This window comes from Podarcis pityusensis (genome assembly GCF_964106645.2).
Source record: "Podarcis pityusensis genome assembly, chromosome: 3".
Taxonomy (NCBI): domain Eukaryota; kingdom Metazoa; phylum Chordata; class Lepidosauria; order Squamata; family Lacertidae; genus Podarcis; species Podarcis pityusensis.
In genome coordinates, this window is record NC_138026.1 from 69158468 (window position 1) to 69180748 (window position 22281).

Sequence of the window (22281 nt, forward strand, 5' to 3'; positions counted from 1 at the left end):
TGGAGCTGATATGGACAAGACACCATCACTAGAACAGCCCAAATGAAATTATATCATAGTTTGACTGTAAAGCTGTACAAATCTACACTCTGAACCCAGCAACACGATATGTATAAATATTGCTGAACAAAAATTAATAAAATGTGGAAATTGATACCTCTTTCATGAGTTCAGTACAGAGTGTGCAAGAGAGGGAGCACATCTAATTACCCCAACATCTAACACCTACTGAAGCACAAAGTTAGGGTATGGTGGTCAAATGCTCTGATTTCTCTGTTTGGTTGACATTTGAAACTGGGAATAGCAGTCTACATTACTAGATTTCTGTGTGAACCTTCCCATCCTAGTGTACACACAGGAGTCTTTCCTGTGTCTACACTCTACTGAACATGTAGGGAACTTCTGCGTCCAGCCCTATATGCATATACTCAGCAGCCCTATGCATGAAAGAAATTCAACACTTGGTTCATCACAACAAAAAGTGAACAGCTGGTGAGCAGAGCTAAAGTATTTCACTGGGGCAGGAAGTGAGGAAGAATGCAGGGGGGGGGGACTGTAGAAATTCTGGCTGATGGCCAATCCAGCTGCCTTGTGTCCCCTCCCTTTCAGCCTCTCGCTTTGCCAGCATCTGCCTGTCCCTCTGACTCTCTCTGTTTGGAGAGAAAAGAGCACCGCAGTTGCCTCTCCTCTTGGGGGAGCCAGTGTGATAATCTTGCAGCTCTCTGGGAAGGGAAACAGGGCGGAGACACATCGCCTCTCACCTGTCCCCCGAGGAGGAGAAAGAGGCGGAGACTCGAGGAACTTGAACTCGTCCAGAAAGTTTACGCAGGAAAAAGAAAAAGAAAAAAAGGGGGAGAGAGAGAAAGAAAGAGAGCGGCGTGGAAGAAAGAAGACGACGACGTCGCCGCCGCCCTGGGCGGTAGCGGGAAACAGGGAGGGATTTTCCAACAAGGAAACAGAAAGTCCGGAAATTGGGCAAGAACAACTTGCGCGAAGGGGGGACGTTTTTCCAATGCCCCCCCTCTCTTTGCAGAAAAAAGAGCATTTTGACCTCTCTTCCTTTCCTGCACCGCCGGCCGGAGGCTTGTGACTAGAAACTTGCTTGACTTACACAAAGAGGAGACTCAGCTGCGACTTGTCTTCAGAAGATGCTCAGGGCGCGCGAAGGAGGCAGCTAAGTACTTTCCAGCCTCCCACGAGGCGGACAACTTTCCAGTCGAGGGAACACCTCAGCGGCGTGGGGTGGTGTTTTTATTTTTTACTTTTTTAAAATATTTTGTTTGGAGATACCCGTCTCCTCTTCTTTCAACGTCTCCTTTCAAACCTTTCTTAATTATTTAAAAGCACACACCACCACCGGGAAGCTGTTGCTCCGTTTTCCTTTGGAACGAACTTCTGGCAGCTGAGAAGTTGTGGGGAGAAAATTCCCTCACGCCGCCCAGTTTCTCGTGACTGTTTTCTGGGGCGTGTGTGTGTGTCTTGTTTCAGAGGAGGAGGCCTTCTTTCCCACCCGGCTGCCCTGGTGTGACTGACTTTCCCCTTCCTCTCCCTCCTTCCCCCTCCATGGAAAGCGGCTGCCATGGCTTTGAGCAAAGGGCTGAGGGTGTTGTGGAAGCAGGAACCCACGGCGAGCGCCCTGCTGGAGGCGCGCGGCCGCCAGGACTGCCTGCTGCTGGAAGCCGGCACGATGGCCACCCTCAGTAAGTGCCTCGCGCCCAAGTGGGTGGGGCGGGGAGAGGGTGGGGAGGTGGGCGACCTTGCTACTCTTGGAGCCCCCCACCCACCGGGTTGGAGGTGGCGCTGCCAGTCCAACATCCAGCCATAAAGACAACGGGCCCTCCCTCGCCGTTTGCCTCCTGCCCCCTGGCTGCAACTGGCATTCCGAGAGCTACACTGCTCCTGAGCTTGGAGGCCCTGTAGGGCAGCCTCCTGCCACCTGGCACCTTCCAGATGTTTCTGGACTCCAACTTCCATCAGTCCCAGCCAGAGTTCTCAATGCTCTCAGGAATGATGGGAGTTGGAGGCCCAAACCTCTGGATGGCTTGCTAGGCAGCTGTTCAGGTTACTATGGCAAATCCCTTGGAGAAAGGGGGAAAACAACCATTTGAAGCCATTTAGGTCTAAGGCTATCGCTGCATCTTGTTGCCATGGGTTCCATAAATTAATAAACCTGTGTTTATGTGGTGTTTTGGGTGCTGGTACAGGAGGAGACAGAGATGTGAATTGGATATTGTAAGAGGGAGGACTGTGTTTTGTCTTCAGAGTTTCAGCTGTGTTCTATGGCTGTAGCCAACTTTCAAAAAGGAGAGGGAAATGCAGCCTTTTTTTCCAAACTGCAATGACTCCACCCCTTATCACCACCCACTGTTGAATTCCCTGCTAAAAGGCTACAGAAGTAATGGCCTAACTCAGTGGTTCCCAATCTTTTTTTCCCCATGGAAAATTGCTGAGGGTCTTTGCAGAGCACTTCATTGTTTTTTTGCCCACTTGTAGCAGACGCTGCATGATTTTTTAATTGTATTTTATCGCTTTTTTATTTCTTCTATATTGTAAGTTGTTATATTTCATAACAGTCAAATTGTAATGCAGTAAAATACGAGATAAGAAATAAAAGAAGCAATTAGAATGCAATCAAGACTCAATATATTTAATGTGACGGATGTGCTGTCTCCTGCCTCCCACCACAAATCTACAGACATGCCGTGGACCACCTGAATTAAGCTGCCTGGCCACTGGTGGTCCATGGACCATAGTTGGAAATGCTTGGCCTAACTAAAGTCACGTGTTGTCTATCTGCAACCAGGAGCTTGACAACTCTACCAAGCAGTTTTACAGTTCTGGGCCAGGAACAAAAACAGGAAGGTTTATTGAGTCAGTTTTGGGAAATTGTATGTGATTGGTGGACTGCAGTAAAGAAAACCTGATTGAGATATTTGCAAAGCATTTATAAGTGAAAAATGAAATGGTCAACATGTCACACAAATGTGAGCTTGATGGCCTATTTATTTTATCAAGAAAACAAATTATTTATGTGTACTTTAAAGATTAATATTGGATTAATATTTTAAGATACTCTCTCCGTCCCTTTTCTATTCTTCCATGAATCTGTTCTGCTTCACTTGTGACTTCTTGAAGGGATGCAATCCCATCTACTATGTATCATTGATATTATCTGTCCTGGGCCATACGTATCTAGAAAATGTCTGTCTCGGGGTAATGTTAATTACAAAAAACTTGCATACTGCAGGACTTGCGCACTTTGAGATAGGAGAGGGGAGTTTGTAGAGCAATCCTAACCATACAATGCTGGTGGCTGGTGTGTGTAAGTGTTAGGATGGTGCACAATCACCTCCCCATTGGTCTCTGTCAGCCAAGAAGAGCTCCAGTGGCAGGGGGAAGCCCTAGCTCTGCTGAAGCAGGTGGTATGTTATCACGGTGAGTCATCAGTGGAAAGACATGAAAGTAGACGTTTTGGAGAAGGGTGCTGGATCTGCTGGGGCCTGATGCTTAGAACGAGCAACTAAAATAGTTGCTCTCACCCTCCTCTTTGGTTGGTAGGAGCTGACTGGACTCAGAGGTACTGGAGGATCTGCTTGCTGCTTGCCTCCTTGGCCCCTCATTAGGATTGCTGTACTCAGCTTTAACAGTACAATTCTGTGCATGTCTGATGAGATGTAAGCCACCTTGGCTGTGAGTCTTGGAAGAACTGCTCTCTGCCTTGCAGGCCCTTTTCCACCTGCCCTGGGTGGGCAGGGCCCTGACAGACTCCAGCTGCAAAAGCTGAGGCTGTTGAACAGGTTGGTGTATTGCTTAGGGGTTTTTTGTTGCTGATGGGATTGTTGCTGTTATCAATATTAATTTTTGTACCTTTTTTATTAGATTTGATGATGTTTTAATGTGGAAATTGTTCAGTTTGGTTGGGTACTTTTTGATGTGTGTTGTTTATTGTTTATGACTATTTTTGTTATACAGTGGAACCTTAGTTGTCGAACGTAATCTGTTCTGGAAGACTGTTCGACTTCCGAAACATTCGACAACTGAGGCGCAAAATTAAATTGAGAAAATTGAGAAACGCACTTCGGAAGCCATTCAACTTCCGAGGTGCATTTGAAAATGGAAGCAATTACTTCCGGGTTTTCAGCATTTGAAAATCGAAACGTTCGGCTTCTGAGGTGCTCAAAAACCGAGGTTCCACTGTATTTGTAATTATATAATTTTTTCCCTCATGTTGTAAGCCACCTTGAGCATGGTTTTATCTATGGAAAGGTGGCATACAAATAAAATGATGTATGTAAACCCTGCTGAGTTCAGTTGGACTTACCTCCCATGTAAACTTGTATAAGATCTATATTATATGAGATGGTATTATAGACTATTAAGAAGAAGAAGAAATGCAATACAAAGTACCTGTGAAAAATGAAGGGTTTTGCCATTGGTTCTGTTAGCATAACTGCTAGTGGAGGGGAACAGGTCTTCTAGAATTTTTAACCTCCTGACATAATACATACCCACCCAGGGGCAGGATTGTGAACGATTCTGGCCACAGCCTGCTCCTTAGAGAAGCCAGCCTCAGATTGAGAAAACTTGGATAGTGCCCTGCATTACATTGCATACCCATGAGTATCAACCTCATTCATCTTAACTGCAATAATATTTTTTACAAACCCAAGTATTTTTTATTTTTAAACGTTTGATACGTTTAAAGTGCAATTGCTTTGCAATCTTCTGAAGGCTCAATGATATCTGAATGTTGTGGGTTTCTGTTGTTGCTTCCAGAACGTTAAGCATATGTTACTAATTAGGGACAAACCTTGGTATAAAGGCTTTGTTTTCTGTAATAACCAAAGTGTGGGTGTGTATTCTGAACAATACAATATCTCTACATACATAACCTTACATGATCTATAGGGTTACAATGAAGAAAAAAACATTATATGGATGGATATCATCCTCATATTTGTCATTCCAAAATTTCATAAACAGTGAACAATAACCAACATGCTGTTTAAAGCTTATTTCTACTTGCTGATTGAAAGAAGGGAATGAACTCTTTGGTTTCAACCCTCTTTTCTCTTAGGAGGCATGATTATGACAAAGTCCAAACATTGCTTGCATTCTTCAACACTTGCCTACGTCTTTAAATATCATTACTTTATTTTTACAGTTTTACTGTAGTCTATTACTACAGTCATTCCTTTGTCTACTTATGCATTTCCTGATCCAGTGACTCCATTGTACTTTAATTGGGAGATAAAGATGTGAAGATTTGCACAGGGAATGGCTCTGTTATTTCTTTCTCTCCTACAAGTGAGAAAGCTCTAGAATCACAGCAGGATTCCCAATTGCATGCATAGAGAATTATCTTCAGTTAGACCTGCCTTAAAGTGTATTGGATAATGACTAAAATATATTGATAGTACTGTATGGAAGAATGTAGCCAAGATGTAGGGACACATTCCACTGCACACATGTTTATTGGGCCCAGAGATAGAAGGTTGATGCAAAACTGTCAATCTCTGAAATGTATTACAGTGTTACCTCGGGTTAAGTACTTAATTCGTTCTGGAGGTCCGGTCTTAACCTGAAACTGTTCTTAACCTGAAGCACCACTTTAGCTAATGGGGCCTCCTGCTGCTGCCGTGCTGCTGGAGCACGATTTCTGTTCTCATCCTGAAGCAAAGTTCTTAACCCGAGATACTATTTCTGGGTTAGCGGAGTCTGTAACCTGAAGCGTATGTAACCTGAAGCGTATGTAACCCGAGGTACCACTGTATTAGCACTGTATGTAAGTTTGTAGTCAAGTTGCTCAACACATAAGATAAGTCTTCTTAGGGAGACATCTCTTTCTGGCCCTTGCAGAGCATATATATCACACCCCAACTTCTCCTACTCAGTGCAGCGTAAGAGGTTGTGAAAGAAGCCAAATGGCCTGACCCTGTGCATATTTACTATGGAGTTAGTCTCACTGATTTTGTTGCAACTTACCTCTGAGTAACCATGAGTAGAATTGGGCTGTAAAAGTATTGTGGCATCTAGATCACTTCCTGGTGCAACTGGACTTCTCCGCGACCCTTCCCCTCTGCAGGGAGGTGGGACCAATTCGGATGGTCCGCCCCCGCCACTTAATGGATCCAAATGGTTTCCAGAGAGTGGTAGGGGATGCTTTATCCCATGTTGATGGCCTTTCAGCTGATTCCCTGGTGGCCCACTGGAATGCGGAGTTAACCAGGGCTATTGACTGTCTGGCTTCGAAGCGCCCTCTCCGATTGCATGGAGCCTGGACAGCCCCGTGGTTTTCTTCGAAGCTGAGGGCGATGAAACAATCGCTGAGACGGCTAGAGCATCGGTGGCAGAAAACTCACTCCGAATCTGACCGGACACAGGTTAGAGCTCAACGTCGAGCCTACCAAGTGGCGATAGCGACGGCGAAGAAGACTTTCTTCACCGCCTCTATTGCATCTGCAGAAAATAGTAGCAGGAGACTCTTTCAGGTGGTTCGCAATTTAACGGAACCACCTTTACCACCGGGGCCTTGTAAAGACCCCAAGATTTCCTGCAACGATTTTGCAAAGTATTTTGCAGATAAAATCACTCATATTCGGAAGGAGCTAGACACCACCGTGGGAGCAGGGCTGGGGCGGAAGAGTGCTAGAGCTCTGTCTGGTCAAGTTGTATGGAATCAATTTCAATCCGTTACCCCCGAGGATGTGGACAGGCTGCTTGGACACATAAAACCAACCACCTGTCTCCTTGATCCTTGCCCATCCTGGTTAATAAAAGCAAGCCGGGAAGGGCTGGGCGATGGGCTCTGCGTGGTGGTAAATGCTTCCCTCTGTGAGGGAACATTCCGAGATCCGCTGAAAGAGGCAGTCATTAAACCGCTTCTTAAAAAACCATCTTTAGACCCGGCCAGTATGGCCAACTATCGCCCAGTCTCAAATCTTCCATTCTTGGGCAAGGTGATTGAGTGTGTGGTTGCTGAACAACTCCAGGCACGCCTGGAGGATGCGGACCATTTGGATCCCTTCCAATCGGGATTCAGGCCTCATCATGGGACTGAAACTGCCTTGGTCGCGCTGGTTGATGATCTCCGGCGAGCTAGGGACAAAGGTGAGAGTTGTTTCCTAGTTCTGCTGGATCTCTCAGCGGCCTTTGATACAATCGACCATAACATCCTTCTGGACCGTCTAGAGGAGCTGGGGGCAGTTATACAGTGGTTTCGCTCCTTCCTCCTGGGCCGTGTTCAGAAAGTGGTGGTGGGGGATGAGTGTTCAGACCCTTGGGCCCTCACTTGTGGGGTGCCTCAGGGTTCCGTCCTCTCCCCCATGCTTTTTAACATCTATATGAAGCCGCTGGGAGAGATCATCAGGGGGTTTGGACTGTGTCCATCAATATGCAGATGATACCCAGCTCTACCTCTCTTTCAAATCAGAACCAGTGAAGGCGGTGAAGGTCCTGTGTGAGTGCCTGGAGGTGGTTGGAGGATGGATGGCGGCTAATGGATTGAAGTTGAATCCTGACAAGACAGAAGTACTGTTTTTGGGGGACAGGGGGCGGGCTGGTGTGGAGGACTCCCTGGTCCTGAATAGGGTAACTGTGCCCCTGAAGGACTAGGTGTGCAGCCTGGGAGTCATTTTGGACTCACAGCTGTCCATGGAGGCGCAGGTCAATTCTGTATCCAGGGCAGCTGTCTACCAACTCCACCTGGTACGCAGGCTGAGACCCTACCTGCCCGCGGACTGTCTCGCTAAAGTGGTGCATGCTCTAGTTATCTCCCGCTTGGACTACTGCAATGCGCTCTACGTGGGGCTACCTTTGAAGGTGACTCGGAAACTACAACTAATCCAGAATGCGGCAGCTAGACTGGTGACTGTGGGCGGCCGCCGAGACCACATAACACCGGTCTTGAAAGACCTACATTGGCTCCCAGTACGTTTCCGAGCATAATTCAAAGTGCTGGTGTTGACCTTTAAAGCCCTAAACAGCCTCGGCCCAGTATACCTGAAGGAGCGTCTCCACCCCCATCGTTCTGCCTGGACGCTGAGGTCCAGCGCTGAGGGCCTTCTGGCGGTTCCCTCATTGCGACAAGCAAAGCTACAGGGAACCAAGCAGATGGCCTTCTCGGTAGTGGCGCCCGCCCTGTGGAACGCCCTCCCGTCAGATGTCAAAGCGATAAATAACTACCTGACATCTTAAGGCAGCCCTGTTCAGGGAAGTTTTTAATCTGTGATATTTTAGTGTATTTTTGGTTTCTATGGAAGCCGCCCAGAGTGGTTGGGGAAACCCAGCCAGATGGGTGGGGTACAAATAATAAATTATTATTATTATTATTATAGGAGACTTAATTTTATCATGAGTTATTGTACTTTAGCACAAACTATAGGCTTAAAGAAAAGTAAATCTCGCCAGTTTCTGTTGGCTTGCTGTATTATCAAAGGATTAAAAATAAATAAGAATTGTTGTCTTTTATTGTGCAATTCCCTTAGCGCCTGAAGAAAAGGAAGAAATTAAAGGGCAATATGAGAAGCTCATGGATGCTTATGGGTGCTTAGGAGAACTCCAGTTAAGAGCTGGTAAGTACCTTAATGTCATTTTTAGAATAATAAGTTGAACAATGTGTCCTTCAATCCGACACAATGAAGTGAAACTATTCTTTGGTTAACCTTCAAGGACTAATTCTTTAAAATGAGTTGTGTGGTAATGGTTTTAACTTGAAAACAGCTTCTGTTTATTTTTACCAGATTTGTTGTGCTCCTTGTTGGCCTTGGGTAGCCCTACACAAGGGCATCTTCCTTAGTAAATATGTTTAAGATTACAGCCTCAGTGGTTGGGTACTAAGTCTTAATTGACTTACCTATCAGTAAATGCTTAGGATCATGAATAGGTTTGCCTGCTCCTATCCTCCATCTCCTGTCCTGCCTTTGTGTTTTGTTTTTTTAATCTGTTGGGGAAATGATGCTCAATAGGTGAAAAATCTCAAACTGCATTGCTGCAGCCACAGAAAAATGATACCCTATGAGCCGCTCCCTGACAAGTAACTATGAAAGACAGATTTTTGGGCTTCTGCTTTTATTATGCATTGAGGCTCAGGCAGAAATGCAGCAAGTGATCCCCTTTTTTCTGGCGTGGAGATACAGTGTTAGGGAAAGCTGCCCTTGTTCCCTTTTTGGCTTGCACATATCTGTTAAAAGCACAGAGCTCCTGCCCCTAAAAATACAACAATTCTAAGGAAGTCAGCCTTTTCAGGCCAAGAATCAACAGCTCTACTGAATAGCACTTTTCCCTTTCTTTTTATTTTGAATGACTAGCTTTATTAACAGCAGTAGTTCATGGTTAACTAAGACTACAGCCCTGCAATTGACAATTTTCTCTGTTCTGGTGACCTTCTAATTTGGGTTTCCTGAACCTAGCATTTTCATCACAATGAGCATGGTTCCCTCCTTGGATTTCATGTTACAGCCATCTAATGTGGGCAAGGATAGACAGGTCTGCACTAGGAGATGGTGACTATTCCTTTAACAGCTTGGGGGCATTGAGAGAGCATATAGTCACTGCCCCTCCCAACCTTTTCTCCAACCTCTTTTCCTGCTGACTGAAGGCAATGGTGTAGCCCTGTGACAAGACAAATGGAGCCAGGGAGGTGAGTGGCATGGTAGTTGCTGCTTTGCATCTTGGTGCTTTGGTATTTTAAAGACACTAGCATATCTCTGGAGAACCTGCTATGGCTAGAGTGAATGTGGTATCCAAAATTGCAAAATGCAAATGAAATAAATGGACTATAGCTTTGCCTCTTCGTTGGCTGGCATATGGTTTTATGCACATAAAAGCATCTGAAGTATTTAAACAATTTGTGAGGGAGGGTATGATGGAGTGTGGGCAGCTGAATGCAAGATCATATGAACAAGAAGTCAACTTTCCAACGTCCAGTAACAAGGAATGTCAGGGGATGTGGTTATGCAAAACCAAAAATAATAATAATCCAAGAATTCTGTTCATATTTAATTAAGGGTTGTGAGAGCATGAAAGAGGCTGTGCCACAGACCAGAGGCTCAGCCATGGCCAATCACAGCCCTTGAAATTTCCCTTGTTGCCCTAGTACTTTGACAACGCATTAGTTACTTCTGAAGTCAACCCATGATAGAAAAGGTTTTTGTGACTCCATAGGATTTGTGCAGATACTGTCCAAACCATCCCACCCACCAATTTGTGGATTTCTTGACATATACATGGTGCCAGTTTCATTTCCATAATATGAATTTAAAAGAGTCTGCCTAGACACTTCGCTTCTTGCTGCAAGAAGTGTTTGGCTGGCTGGAAGGGAGAGACAGTGTGGTCATTCGGCCCTTGAAACAAGTAGGCTCCCTAAGGAGGGTAGTAAGTCAGTAAGAGCATGAAAGATTTTTCCAGAATGCCTGATGATAAAGAAAGTTTATAGCAATAGCAGCAATAGCCTGAACCAGCTACTGGGCAGAAAACTCCATAAATCTTCTGAAATATGAATTAGTCACCGTGGGGAGACAAGACTGGTTTAAATCCAAACATTTGGCTTAGCTGGCTTATAAAACAGACAAAAAAGGAAGCATGACTGTTCTGACTAGCTATTCAGACAGTAAGCAGAATAGCTAATCACACTGGTTTTTCAGTCTCACTTTTTGGCACTAAGGACCTTCTAGGGGTTTAGTAGGAAATTCTTCCTTTTTGTCATACTGCAGAACTTGTGTGTGAATACTTTGTCTTAGTTCTTTGTCTGGGTTAGGCTGTCAAAATTGATAGGCTACAAACCCAACCAATTTCCCATGCAAGACACTTGCACTATAAGGCTGGTGGGTTTTGCCTAGCTGATTGCCTGGGTAATGTTTCTCAAAAGCCAGAACTCATATTGGGTCTGATCAGCTGGAACAACTCACTAGTTCCCATTATTTGCCTTTGGGATGGGCTAGAGCAGAATGAAGAGCCAAGTATGTTCTGGGCTGGGCCTCGGGGGGGGGGGGAGTGTTTTGTATTCATTGGTTCAATCTCCTTAATGAATTCTAGTCTGAATTTATATTGGCACATAGCACGACAGTGTAGGAGACATGTACAGCATTAAATGTAAGATGGTCAAATGTTTTGAAATGCATTAGATGATTTTTTTAAATTAGTTGGGAAGTTTTTTAGGTGGTTTTAAAATTGTTTTTAAATGTTGCAGATATGTTTTTATTTCATTTTAAACTGTATTATTTTAACTTATTGATGTTTGTTGCCCTGGGCTCATTTGGGAGGAAGGGTGGGATAGAAATTGCATAAATAATTGCATAAATAACAAGAAGGTGGTATCCGAAGAGCATTATTAGTGTGTAGATTTGTAAGATTCATGGTCAAATTGCATAGAAACACAGATTATGTGAGCAGCATTCACTTAACACACCCCATCAATGGAAACCCTCTGCAAAGATTTCCACTTGTGCAATGGCGCTTCTCCCTGTGTGCTCCCTGTGCCCCTCCCCCCCAAAAATGACTGGGGGGCGGATCAGGAGAAGCCCAGCAGCAGCACACAGAGGGAGTGCTGGGGTTTTTTGTTTACCGCTATGTTGCTTATTGACTGATTGTATTATTTTATTGTATTTTGCCTGCATTGTACTCTCTTTTGGGATTATTTGATAAAGAATAACAAGTTTTATGATAAAATAAACTGTTGTAAGCCGCCTTGAACATTTTTTTTAACTTTGGAAAGGTGCCATGCAAACAGATTGACTGATAATAACATCATGAGATCTACCAGCAGATTTAAATCGATCTTCTGACCACCCCACATGTTAATGAGCAAGGTTGTCTGAATTAGTGCAAGGCAGCTTCCTATATTGCATGTGGCAAAACACTAGGCTCTCAGCATTCATACCAAGCACGGCCAGTCCAGACGTTTCATGCTGCAGACCATTATTCAGGGCCCATGAGGCTTACTGCTATTTGGTTTAGAGCCTGAAGAGGGTTCTGAGGCCAGCATATTCTCAATATATAGGAGAACATTCAGAGGGTCCTTGCGCCTAAGGTTTCCATGGTGATGAAGGGCTTTGGGAAGACAGGGTTAACTAATCCTTTGGGCTCCAATACTTTGGCCACCTCATGAGAAGAGAAGACTCCCTGGAAAAGACCCTGATGTTGGGAAAGATGGAGGGCACAAGGAGAAGGGGACGACAGAGGACGAGATGGTTGGATAGTGTTCTCGAAGCTACCAGCATGAGTTTGACCAAACTGCGGGAGCCAGTGGAAGACAGGAGTGCCTGGCGTGCTCTGGTCCATGGGGTCACGAAGAGTCGGACACGACTAAACGACTAAACAACAACAACAATCCTTTGGGCTGTGTGTCGTACCAGGGGTCTCAAGAATAATGCAGAACTTTGTGATGAGGGAGAAGGTTATTACCTTTATTTTTCATTATACCTCCCCATGAGGTAACCTCGTACCCTGAAAAATTGTTCAAGGAAGTTAGCTACAGTCAGGATGAAAATAATATATAAAACTAGTTCAACTCATCCTGTTGAAGAGCATGCGCTTTGTTCTTCTCCCCCTCATGTACAGGTCTGCTTAAGTGGGGCCTATTCGGCACATATTCCTCTGTGACCTTCTTGAGTATCCCTATGTTGAAAACTCTCCAGGGCAACTAAAGTTGCTTTGGAGATTATGATCGTGATGATTCACAATCGGGAGCGTACTTTAAAGTTCCTGTTGTGCATTGGCAGCTGTGTGTTACATAGTACATATTACAGCTGATGTTACATATGACTTCAAGGATGGGGTAGGTGGGTGTGGTTTGAGAAAAACAGCTAAATTTGAATCCCTCACAGGCCACATTTGGCCCACTGGCATGCAGCCCCTGGAAGGTTGCCCATGAAAGAATGTGGCCCTTGGGCTGATGAAGGTTTTCCATCCCTGTCCCGGGGGCTGCTCCTTCCTTATTGCTGTAATACATATGTTTTCTCTGCCTTTGTCGCAAGATAGTTTTAAAATGTTACTCTAACTACAAATACTCTTAAGGAGAAATTTATATAATGAGCAGAAACAACAGTTCATTTTGGTTTGGGTTTTTTTAAAAAATACAGGAAACTTTTCTTGGTTATTGAAACAGTCAGCAATGCAAATTGGAAGGTGCTAAGCACAGCTGGAATCATGGCATAAATATTCAAAATGAGCTATCCAGTGGGGAATAAACTGTGGGTTTACTTGCTGGACTTAAATTTGCATTTCCAACCTTTCTTGTGGAAGCTCCTTTTTTTTTTTTTTTTTGCTTTTGAAGCTATGGCTGAATGACAGCAGACCTCTTATTTTCTATTTAGTGCCTCATCAAAAGAAGAATAGGCATTCTTCTTTTACTCCAAGATAACCAGCAGTTAGTGTTAGACTACAGCTTCCATAATTCCTGCCCATTGTCTGTGCTGGCTGGAGCTGATTAGAGTTGGGAGTCTATCAACATCTGGACTACCTGTGTTTTCTATATGTCTTAAATAATGCATCCCGTTACAAGACATTTTTCTGATTGACCCTTAGCATCCTTTATGAGCATTTCCCTTGAGAGGCCTTTCACATTTATTATCAAGCAAGTGGCAAAATATCTGAATGTTGTCATGCCTCTTAGACCAGCTATGTTGGTTAGTTTTTTGCTTGTTATTTTTTTTATAAAACATTTTATTTAGCTATGAAATTGTATTTTAGACATAGCATTGTGATTGACTGACCCACAGACTCACTGTTAGGAGTAGAACTGACTTGAACCAAAGCTTAAGTACCTAATAGAGGAGCTCACAGATTGACTTTTATGAGCTTGCCGCTTGAAACAGCAGTCGTAGATGTCTCCTGAGAGTGGATTCAGTCACAAATAAGTGCTCTTGCTTGTCATTCCAGGTGGCCAACTTGTTAAGAGCAATGTTTCTCCTGCCATATATTTTCAGATATTATGATGGATACTGTGGAGGGAATAAGTACCTTTTTCACAAAATACTCCTTTCCTGCCCCAGATGTTCCCCAGCTTGGGGGGGAGGAACAGCTGATGAGATCATGCCCTTAGACTAGATTTTCTCCTTGTACAGCAATGAGGATGGCTGAGTTGGCAGTTAATGCAATATTTCTGTTCATACTTGTATGTTCTATGTGAGAAATGTTTTCCTTTCACAAATTTACACATTTAATCATGCCAACATAGGTTTCTGCCATACCTACAATTAGTCCCAGACCAATGAATTTAATCTGGTATCAACTTGACATTGTCACCTTCTGAAACAAAAAAACAACAACCAAACAAAACATATTTATGAGATACAGTGATACCTCGGGTTAAGAACTTAATTCATTCTGTAGGTCCGTTCTTAACCTGAAACTGTTCTTAACCTGAGGTACAACTTTAGCTAATGGGGCCTCCCGCTGCTGCCACACTGCTGCCGCATGATTTCTGTTCTCATCCTGAAGCAAAGTTCTTAACCCGAGGTACTATTTATGGGTTAGCAGAGTCTGTAACCTGAAGCGTCTGTAACCCGAGGTACCACTGTATTGACAGGCTGCCTTTACAGAAAATGTCTAGAATGGAGTAAGCATTTGTATCCCCATGTAATTCTAATGTGTCTGTCATTTTCTAGGCAACACCACCCTTCATTTTCTGGTCCTTGTGACAGGCTGTGCGTCAGTGGGGAAAATACTTGATGCTGAAGTTTACAGAATCACGACAACAGAATTCTGTCCTCTCCAGGAAGAAACTAAGGAGGAAGATCGTGTTTCTGCCTTGAAGAAAATTCTTAATTCTGGGGTGTTTTATTTTTCTTGGCCAAATGCAGGGTCAAATTTTGATATCACTGTCCGAGCCCAAAAACAGGGTGATAACAACTATGGAACTGCAAACTCATTCTTCTGGTAAGTGCAATATGTTACATCCTATATTTGGTCAGTCCTTAGCTAATATGTCCTAGACTTCAAATCCATGTGGATTTCTGCTTCATGAAGGACTGGAATCCTTTTGGGATCTTCTAAAGCATTAGCAATAAATGCATTGCTATTATAGCTAGAGAGTGTCCTTTTGTGGAAGGAAAAATGTCATATTTCTAAATATAATATATATGGGAATAATTCCCACTAAACTTAGCGAAACTTATATTGGATTGGATTGCCAATGTATAAAAGGCTTTAAGAGCTGGTTCACACATAGCTCAGGTGTGCTGGGTTGTTAAATTTATTATTGCATTTACATCCCACTTTTTTCTCCAGGGAACTCAAGGTGTTGTAGATGTTTCTCCCCCCTCATCATCTAATCCCCATTGCAACCCTATGAGGAAAGTTAGACTAAGAGGCAATGACTGGCCCAAGGCCACCAAGTGAACTTCATGGCCAAGTGGGGATTTCAAACCTGTTCTCCCAGGTCCTAGTCCAACACGTTAATCACTGCACCACATTGGCTCTGTAAGTGGCAGGGCACAATAGTGAATTGCAGGCTCACATGCTTCCCCTCCCCTTGGTGAATGGAATCTTTCATGTGAATCAGAGTTTGTGAGCCTGAGATTTGCCCTTGGGCCCTGCTGTGTATGTGAACCAATCCTGGATGCCTAAATATTTGTGAAGCAACCATTTCTGAGTGTTTACACCTCACTTTAAGCAAATCCCGAGTACCTGCAACTTGTAAATGTGCAAATTTAATTTTTTTTTTTGTTAAATAGAGAAGATCAATACATTTTATTTTCAACATTTTAAATAATAAATGGCAACTTCTGCATAATGTATGCAGTGATAATGATACCAAGCAAAATGAAAGTTAGCATCTGCTTCTGTGCATGACGCTCCTCTTGCAGCCCATTGAAGGTAAATATAAAGCCCAGTGAAAAATAATTGAATTGGGATGATGGGGCAGGCCTATGTCAATGTAAGCCTGCATGAATTATTTATCTAACTAAGATTTAAATGCCCTGGCACCAAGCTATCTCGGCCAAAGTTTTGTTGTTGTTGTACATGTACTGTAGATGATACTGCAGTTCTGAACTTGTTAAAGGCTTTCGGGATACTTAGCTCTTATTTTTCTTGACGAGTTTTGCTTGACACATAGTCACAAAGCGAAGGTGGGCAACAGATCGAGTGAACATTCTCCTGGGTACTAGACATGACAGCTGAATACACCATCATAATTACTGCTGTATATGGCACTCTCCATGTGGCCTTCAGGGTTCCATTATGCCAATAAGAGCATCAGGACAGCTCTGCTGCATCAGACCAAAGAGCTATCACATCCAGCATCGCATTCTCACATTGGACAACCAAATGCCAATGGGAAGCCTGCAATGAGACCATGAACCCAAGAGCACTCTCCCATTTGTGATCCCCAGCAGCTGGGTTCAGAGGTGTACCGATGCTGGTGTTTCCATGACCCACTTCTGGGCTTCTCTGAGACCCAGCAGGACTGCTGTGGGAAGCAGGATCCTGGGCAAGATGGCTATTTGGTCTGACCCAGCGTTTCCCAATCTGGTGCTCTCTAAATGTTTCAGACTGCAACTCCCATCATCCCATGCTTTTGGACATGCTGGCTGGTGCTGAGTTGAGTCCAAAACACCTGGAGGGTACAAGGGTGGGGAAGTCCAGTCTGTTCCATCAGGGCTCATCTAATCAATTTTGGCATGTTGATTAATAGACCTAAATATATTCAAAACAGATTTTGTGTAATTTTTCTTGACTCAGTTCTCCTAAATGCATTTGACACAATTTGGCCAAAAGTCCCGCTGGTTTAAATGGGAGAGATTTAAGTTATATACTTAACTGAAATCAGTGGGACTTTTTAAAAGCATGCAACTTTTACCTGGATCGTGCCCACTATCTGCATTATGTGGTGGCATTTTGGGATGCAAATGGCTTGCAAGAGTGATATCAGTACAGAATATACTTTCACAGAGAACTGCTGACTTCATTCAAAGGAAATTGTATTTAATGAATTAGTCTGACTGAGTAGTAAGTAGCTTCTATCCAAATATATATATATTCATATTGGCAGACAAACAGTATGGAATATTAAACATAGTCAGATGCAGAAGTGACTACATTGCCTTTACTGGTTATATTTCCTTTCAGTAGTGCTGGGAAATCCAACAATAGCTGTAGACTTTTTGAGTGGTATCTAATGGTAGCTTTGTCTTAGCAAAATGTACTTCTGTTCCTGGCGAGGCAAGGCACCCAATATTCACTGCCTTCCCTACTGCTGTGTCCCATTCTGTTCTGGAGGATTACATGATCCCAAGGAACAGCTTTTAGGGAAATTTAAGTGTGTTAGAGACGTTGGCAAAAATTGGGTGCATCCATTAAGGCAAAACCACAACTGAATACAGCCCAAAGTTTTTTAATATTTATGATCCTGGAAGATTACATATATTAATATAGTAATTGTAAGCCCAGGGCATGGGGAGATTCTGCCTGATTACAACAGTAAAAACAGGATCTTTCAAGGCCAAAATATCTGATGGGCTGAATTCAGCTTGGTTGGTCACAAGTTATGCAACTTTACCACACATTGTGGTAAAGTTGCACTACATTTATTTTTTTCAGATTTGATTGCAAGCAAGGATTTCCTAACTAAAAACTATTGAACCTGCGCTGCAGTTTTTCAGGTCACAACCTGAACTGTGAAATCCTCCTATTAAAATGTCTGTGGTTCTGTGAGTTGCTACCTTAACAGAATATTTCCCAAGGTTTATCTTCACTGTAATATTGGCGTTCTGATAAGAAACAAGCAAGACTGGAATCCTTCCAGTGCCTTGTAGCTTGAACTCAAATAAATTATAAAACCTTACCAAGGGATAATACTTTAAAGTTAGCTTTGTTAATAATATATAGTGCACCTAGTGAGTGATTATTATTGAATCTTGCAGGAACCAGCTACTGCATGTCCCCTTTAAACACTACCAGGTGAATTGCTCTGATTGGCTGTTAAAAGTGATCTGTGGTGTGGTGGACATTCGCACTCTGTACGCTTCTCACAAGAAGGCAAAGGCCTGTCTCATCTCCCGGATCAGCTGCGAGAGAGCTGGTGCCCGGTTTCACATACGAGGAGTCAATGATGATGGCCACGTTTCTAACTTTGCTGAGACGGAGCAGGTAAGGGCTGGATCCCATGTCTCTAAATAATTGATTGCATTTACACAAAGTGGGGTGGCAGTTGAGGGATCAGGATGACATCTTTCACAGTGACAAGTGACATGAGAGAAGCTAGCAAGCGCTTTTCAGAAGTAGTGTCTAACCGCCCACGGTATATTCATTAACTCTGCTTTTTTCCTTTTTGTTCATTACACATGTCTACAGAAGAATACACCCACTCCATTCCCTCCTCTTCAATTTGTTTGGCTTGGAGTTTGCATTCCCCCCCCCATTTGATTTACAGTTGAGAGCTTGTGTATTCTGCGGTTGGGGGGTGGGAGTGTGATTTTTCAGTACATTAAAAAAAAATCCCTGAGTGGGGAAGAATAGAAGCAAAATAAATTCTTCTTGTTCATTATCACACACTTTCCCCATAGGGATTGTGGACTGGACTAGGTTCTAATCAGAGATTCTTTCCTGAAGCTTTAATAGTCCATACCAAACATCTCATGTACAGGTAAAGGGAAATATGAGTTTATTTGTGTTCACAAGGACACTAACACCAACCCACTCGAAAATGTAAAGTGTATTTTATGACATATTTTAGCCATTTTCCTGTGGTATCGTAAAAGGCAATTTATTTTTTAATTATGGTGCAGGGTTTGATTTTGAAATGATCATATATTGCTTTTGTGTCAATCTCTTCTCCGTTATCCTTTCTTCTGCTTTAAAACAAAAATAAATCATGAATTCCTGTCATCAAGAGTGTAATGTTTGTCACCGTGATACCATAACTACCAGGCAGGTGGTTCAATTAACCCTTTTCCCTGTGACTGGATCCCTGCATTCTTCAGTGACAGCACAGTGCAAGAGGGCAAAAGTATAAGCCTATCTTTAGTCACACCCCTGAGCATTGGGGGTTAGCTTTCTGGCTAAGAAGTATTGATGGCCCTGCCTTCTATACATATATCTAATTATTTGGCAGCATTATTTCCTCTTACAGCTAAAGAAGGAATTATCATCACCACCACCATCATTATAATCTGTCTCATTAAGCTAATGATTTGAAATACTTTGCTGTTGGGGCCTTGTTTTCACAGTGTAACTGAGAGGCCTATTTTGCAGATAATAATACTAAACCATGTTTTAACAGTATATGCATGAGCAGTAGCAAACCTCTTCTCTTCTTCCCTCCTCTGGCGTGGCCATGAGGAGAGGATTAGAAACAGACACTTCCTGTTTAGACTAACTAGAGATTTTCATTGCATCCAAACTGGGGTAGTGTGTCAGGGAGGACAGATCTCTAGTTAGCTTATGCTTAAGCTCTGTCCAAATGTTCCTTTTGGTATCTAGCTATTGAGATACCATCTGCATAAGAAATGATGCTGTGGTATGCAATGTGCTAGAAGATAGATAGTTGTTTCGGGGGGGGGGGGTAAGTAAGAAAGAGAAAATGCGCTGTTGGGGAACTCTGGCAAGGGGTAGTGTTTGCTGATCCGGGATTGAAATGCTACTCACTAAAAATGAAGCTGTCGAGTGATGTTCATGCACCTACTGTCTTAAAGAGAAAAACTGGGAAGGATACTAGACATTTCCTTAGCATTGTTATGGAAACTGAAGAATTATAATAGAATCATAGAATTGTAGCGTTGGAGGGGACCATGAGGGTCATCTAGGCCAAGCCCCTGCAATGCAGGAATCTTTTGCCCAACGTGAGGCTTGAACCCACAACCTTGAGATCCAAATGGCACCTATGTTTGTTGGACTTGTGGCCTATGAAAAGCCTTTCAACAAACAATGCAAGAAAGCAAAACAGAAAGGACTGACAGCACCATACCATTTTATTTCTAATGACTAAGAAATACATTCTTTTGTGAGGAATGGCTTTCTTGTTATGATGGATGAGGAGCTAACATGTCGTTTTGTATGTCTCTCTACTCAAAAGGACAGGTGATAACTTTAATCACAACGTGCTGATTTTATAGACCTTACTGGCATCATAAACAACTTTTTTATTCAAATGCTTGCATATAAAAGGCAAACTGTACCTATATTCATACAACATACTTAATCATTTTGCAAAAGGGAAAAAGAGCACATGGAATCTTGTTCTACTAGTGCCTGACTTATGGGTTGCAGGCTGCATGTACATTGCAGTAGCTTTTATAATTTTCCAGACAGTTTTAGTTATTTATTATTCCCTACATTTGTATCCCACCTTTTCTCCCAGGAGCTCAATGTGACATACATGGTTCTTTCCCCTCCCCATTTTATCCTTGCAACAACCCTGTGAGGTAGGCTGGGCTGAGACATTGCGGCTCCCCCAAGGTCACCCAGTGAGCTTCATGCCCGAGTGCAGATTCAGTCCCTGGTCTCTCTGGTCCCTGGTCCAACACTCTAACCTCTACACCTGCCTGGCTCTCAGCCTTGATAATGTTATGGGGATCTCGGCATTATTATTTTCTCTCTTTTTTAGTTATGTAGCGAACATGATTTCCTCTGTGCATGCTAATGTTCAAATAAGACAAGTCAAATAAAAGCACTGTTTATATGATGCTAAGATAATTTGAGGCCTGGAGTAGGAGGAAGGGAGCTGACGATGATTTTCAGCGTTAAGGCTCCTGTTGCCTGGGATACAGTGACTGAAATATAGTTTGCATACTGTCGGGTATCACTATTGTCACATTGCAAGAACACCTGCACTTCTCTTCAGGGGTTAAAAATTGTATAGAAGCGTTGGATTTCTGCAAGGGATTTCTCATGTTTATTGTCCAACTCGCCATTGTATCAGCCTTGAAGGCTAAGCATCCTCATGAAGGATAAGGCTGTTGGCAGCTATCAGTTGCATTTTTCTCCCTCTCTCATAATAGTTGAAGCCAAGGCCATGCAAAGAAGCTCAATGTTGGACAATTGAGGACAGACCAAAGGGATTAGCAGTTGTTTGCTGACGCTTGAGAATGATTGCCGAGCAGGGATGGAGAATCATTTCCAGTTTGCGGTGGGTGGGGGGCTGGATGCTGCAGTGACCTGTCCCCTGTGGACCATTCACCTGTCATTTACCTGATGTCACCATGACATCACCTGAAGCATTTTCCTTTGCCCACATGGTTTGAAATCAAATCAAGTGGGGAAAGGCATAATGTTTTGCAAGCTCTGCCCATCAGCTGATGGGCAGAGCCTATGAAACTCTGTACATTTGCAAACACTGACACTTCACAGACACACTTGCAAGGGCACAAGGCTTTGTAATCAGCATAGAGCTGCATCTTAACCTGCTCCGCAACTGATGCCGCACCTGATGCCATATATATGTAGGGCAGGTGGGCACGGCTTGACCAAAATGGCCTTGCAGGCCAAGTGCAGAGGCCTGCCAGTCTTAATAAGGTTTGCAGGCCAGAGGTTCCCCACCACTGCTGGAAAGCATTGCTTCCTTTATAGATTCAATTTATCCTTATATTTATGTTAGGAGATATTTGAAACTGGAAAAAGGGCATGGAGAAAAAGGAGTGATTATGCCTTTGCTGCTCAGTGCACTTGAGTGAATAATGGAGCTCTGTATTTTTGTTCCATGGAACTTCATTCAGTCACTTTAATATGGAATATAAATTTTACTTTAGAAATAGTAATGAGTACCATTTTTAACCTGGATCACCGGTACAGGAATGACACGACTTAAATTTTGGAAGGAGTGAAGATATTGAATCTCTTGTAACTGGGGACTTAATCATGTGGTCATTCTGGAACTAGGCTATCAAAACATGATAATTGGCTCCATCTTGTCTAGGGGGGTATTCATATAAACAGCTTAAAATGCAGTGAGGTCATTTCCCCCCCCCCCCTGCATTTCTAGCCACATATTTACATTGTTTTTGCATTAACTTTTTTGTTTACTTTTTTGTTTCCCATCCTTTGAATCTCCCCAGAACCTCTATTAGTGAAGCTCTCATCTGCACATGGGGCAGTGACTATTAGGGTATGCTCACATTACTGCTTGCCCCACTTCCTTGGCAGAGAGTGATAGTTGATAGGTATGAGATGGTTATTTATGCAGACCCAGAAGAAAAATAAATCTGCACTTGCTATCCTCTTGTAAACATAGATCTGGGAAAGGTATGGGTCACCTAAAGAGTCAGCAGAAACGCTTTTTCTAATGCTGACATTGGAAAGTGGCATGTATCCATGTGGTAGCAATAGTTGGCATTCTGGCTTAAA

General features: G+C 43.2%; 1 protein-coding gene across 2 annotated transcripts in view; it reads left to right on the top strand.

The window, feature by feature from the left end:
* The first annotated feature begins 615 nt into the window (after positions 1-615).
* Positions 616-22281, top strand: part of SYNJ2 (synaptojanin 2) — a 55084-nt gene continuing 33418 nt past the window's right edge. The window contains exons 1-4 of one of the 2 annotated variants that reach the window (XM_080998363.1): positions 616-1700; positions 8487-8573; positions 14607-14877; positions 17865-18090. In XM_080998363.1, coding sequence (XP_080854489.1) covers positions 1580-1700; positions 8487-8573; positions 14607-14877; positions 17865-18090 — 705 coding nt within the window. In that variant the 5' untranslated portion in view covers positions 616-1579. The remainder of the gene's footprint in view (positions 1701-8486; positions 8574-14606; positions 14878-17864; positions 18091-22281) is intronic. The other variant, XM_080998362.1, reaches the window with a different exon arrangement.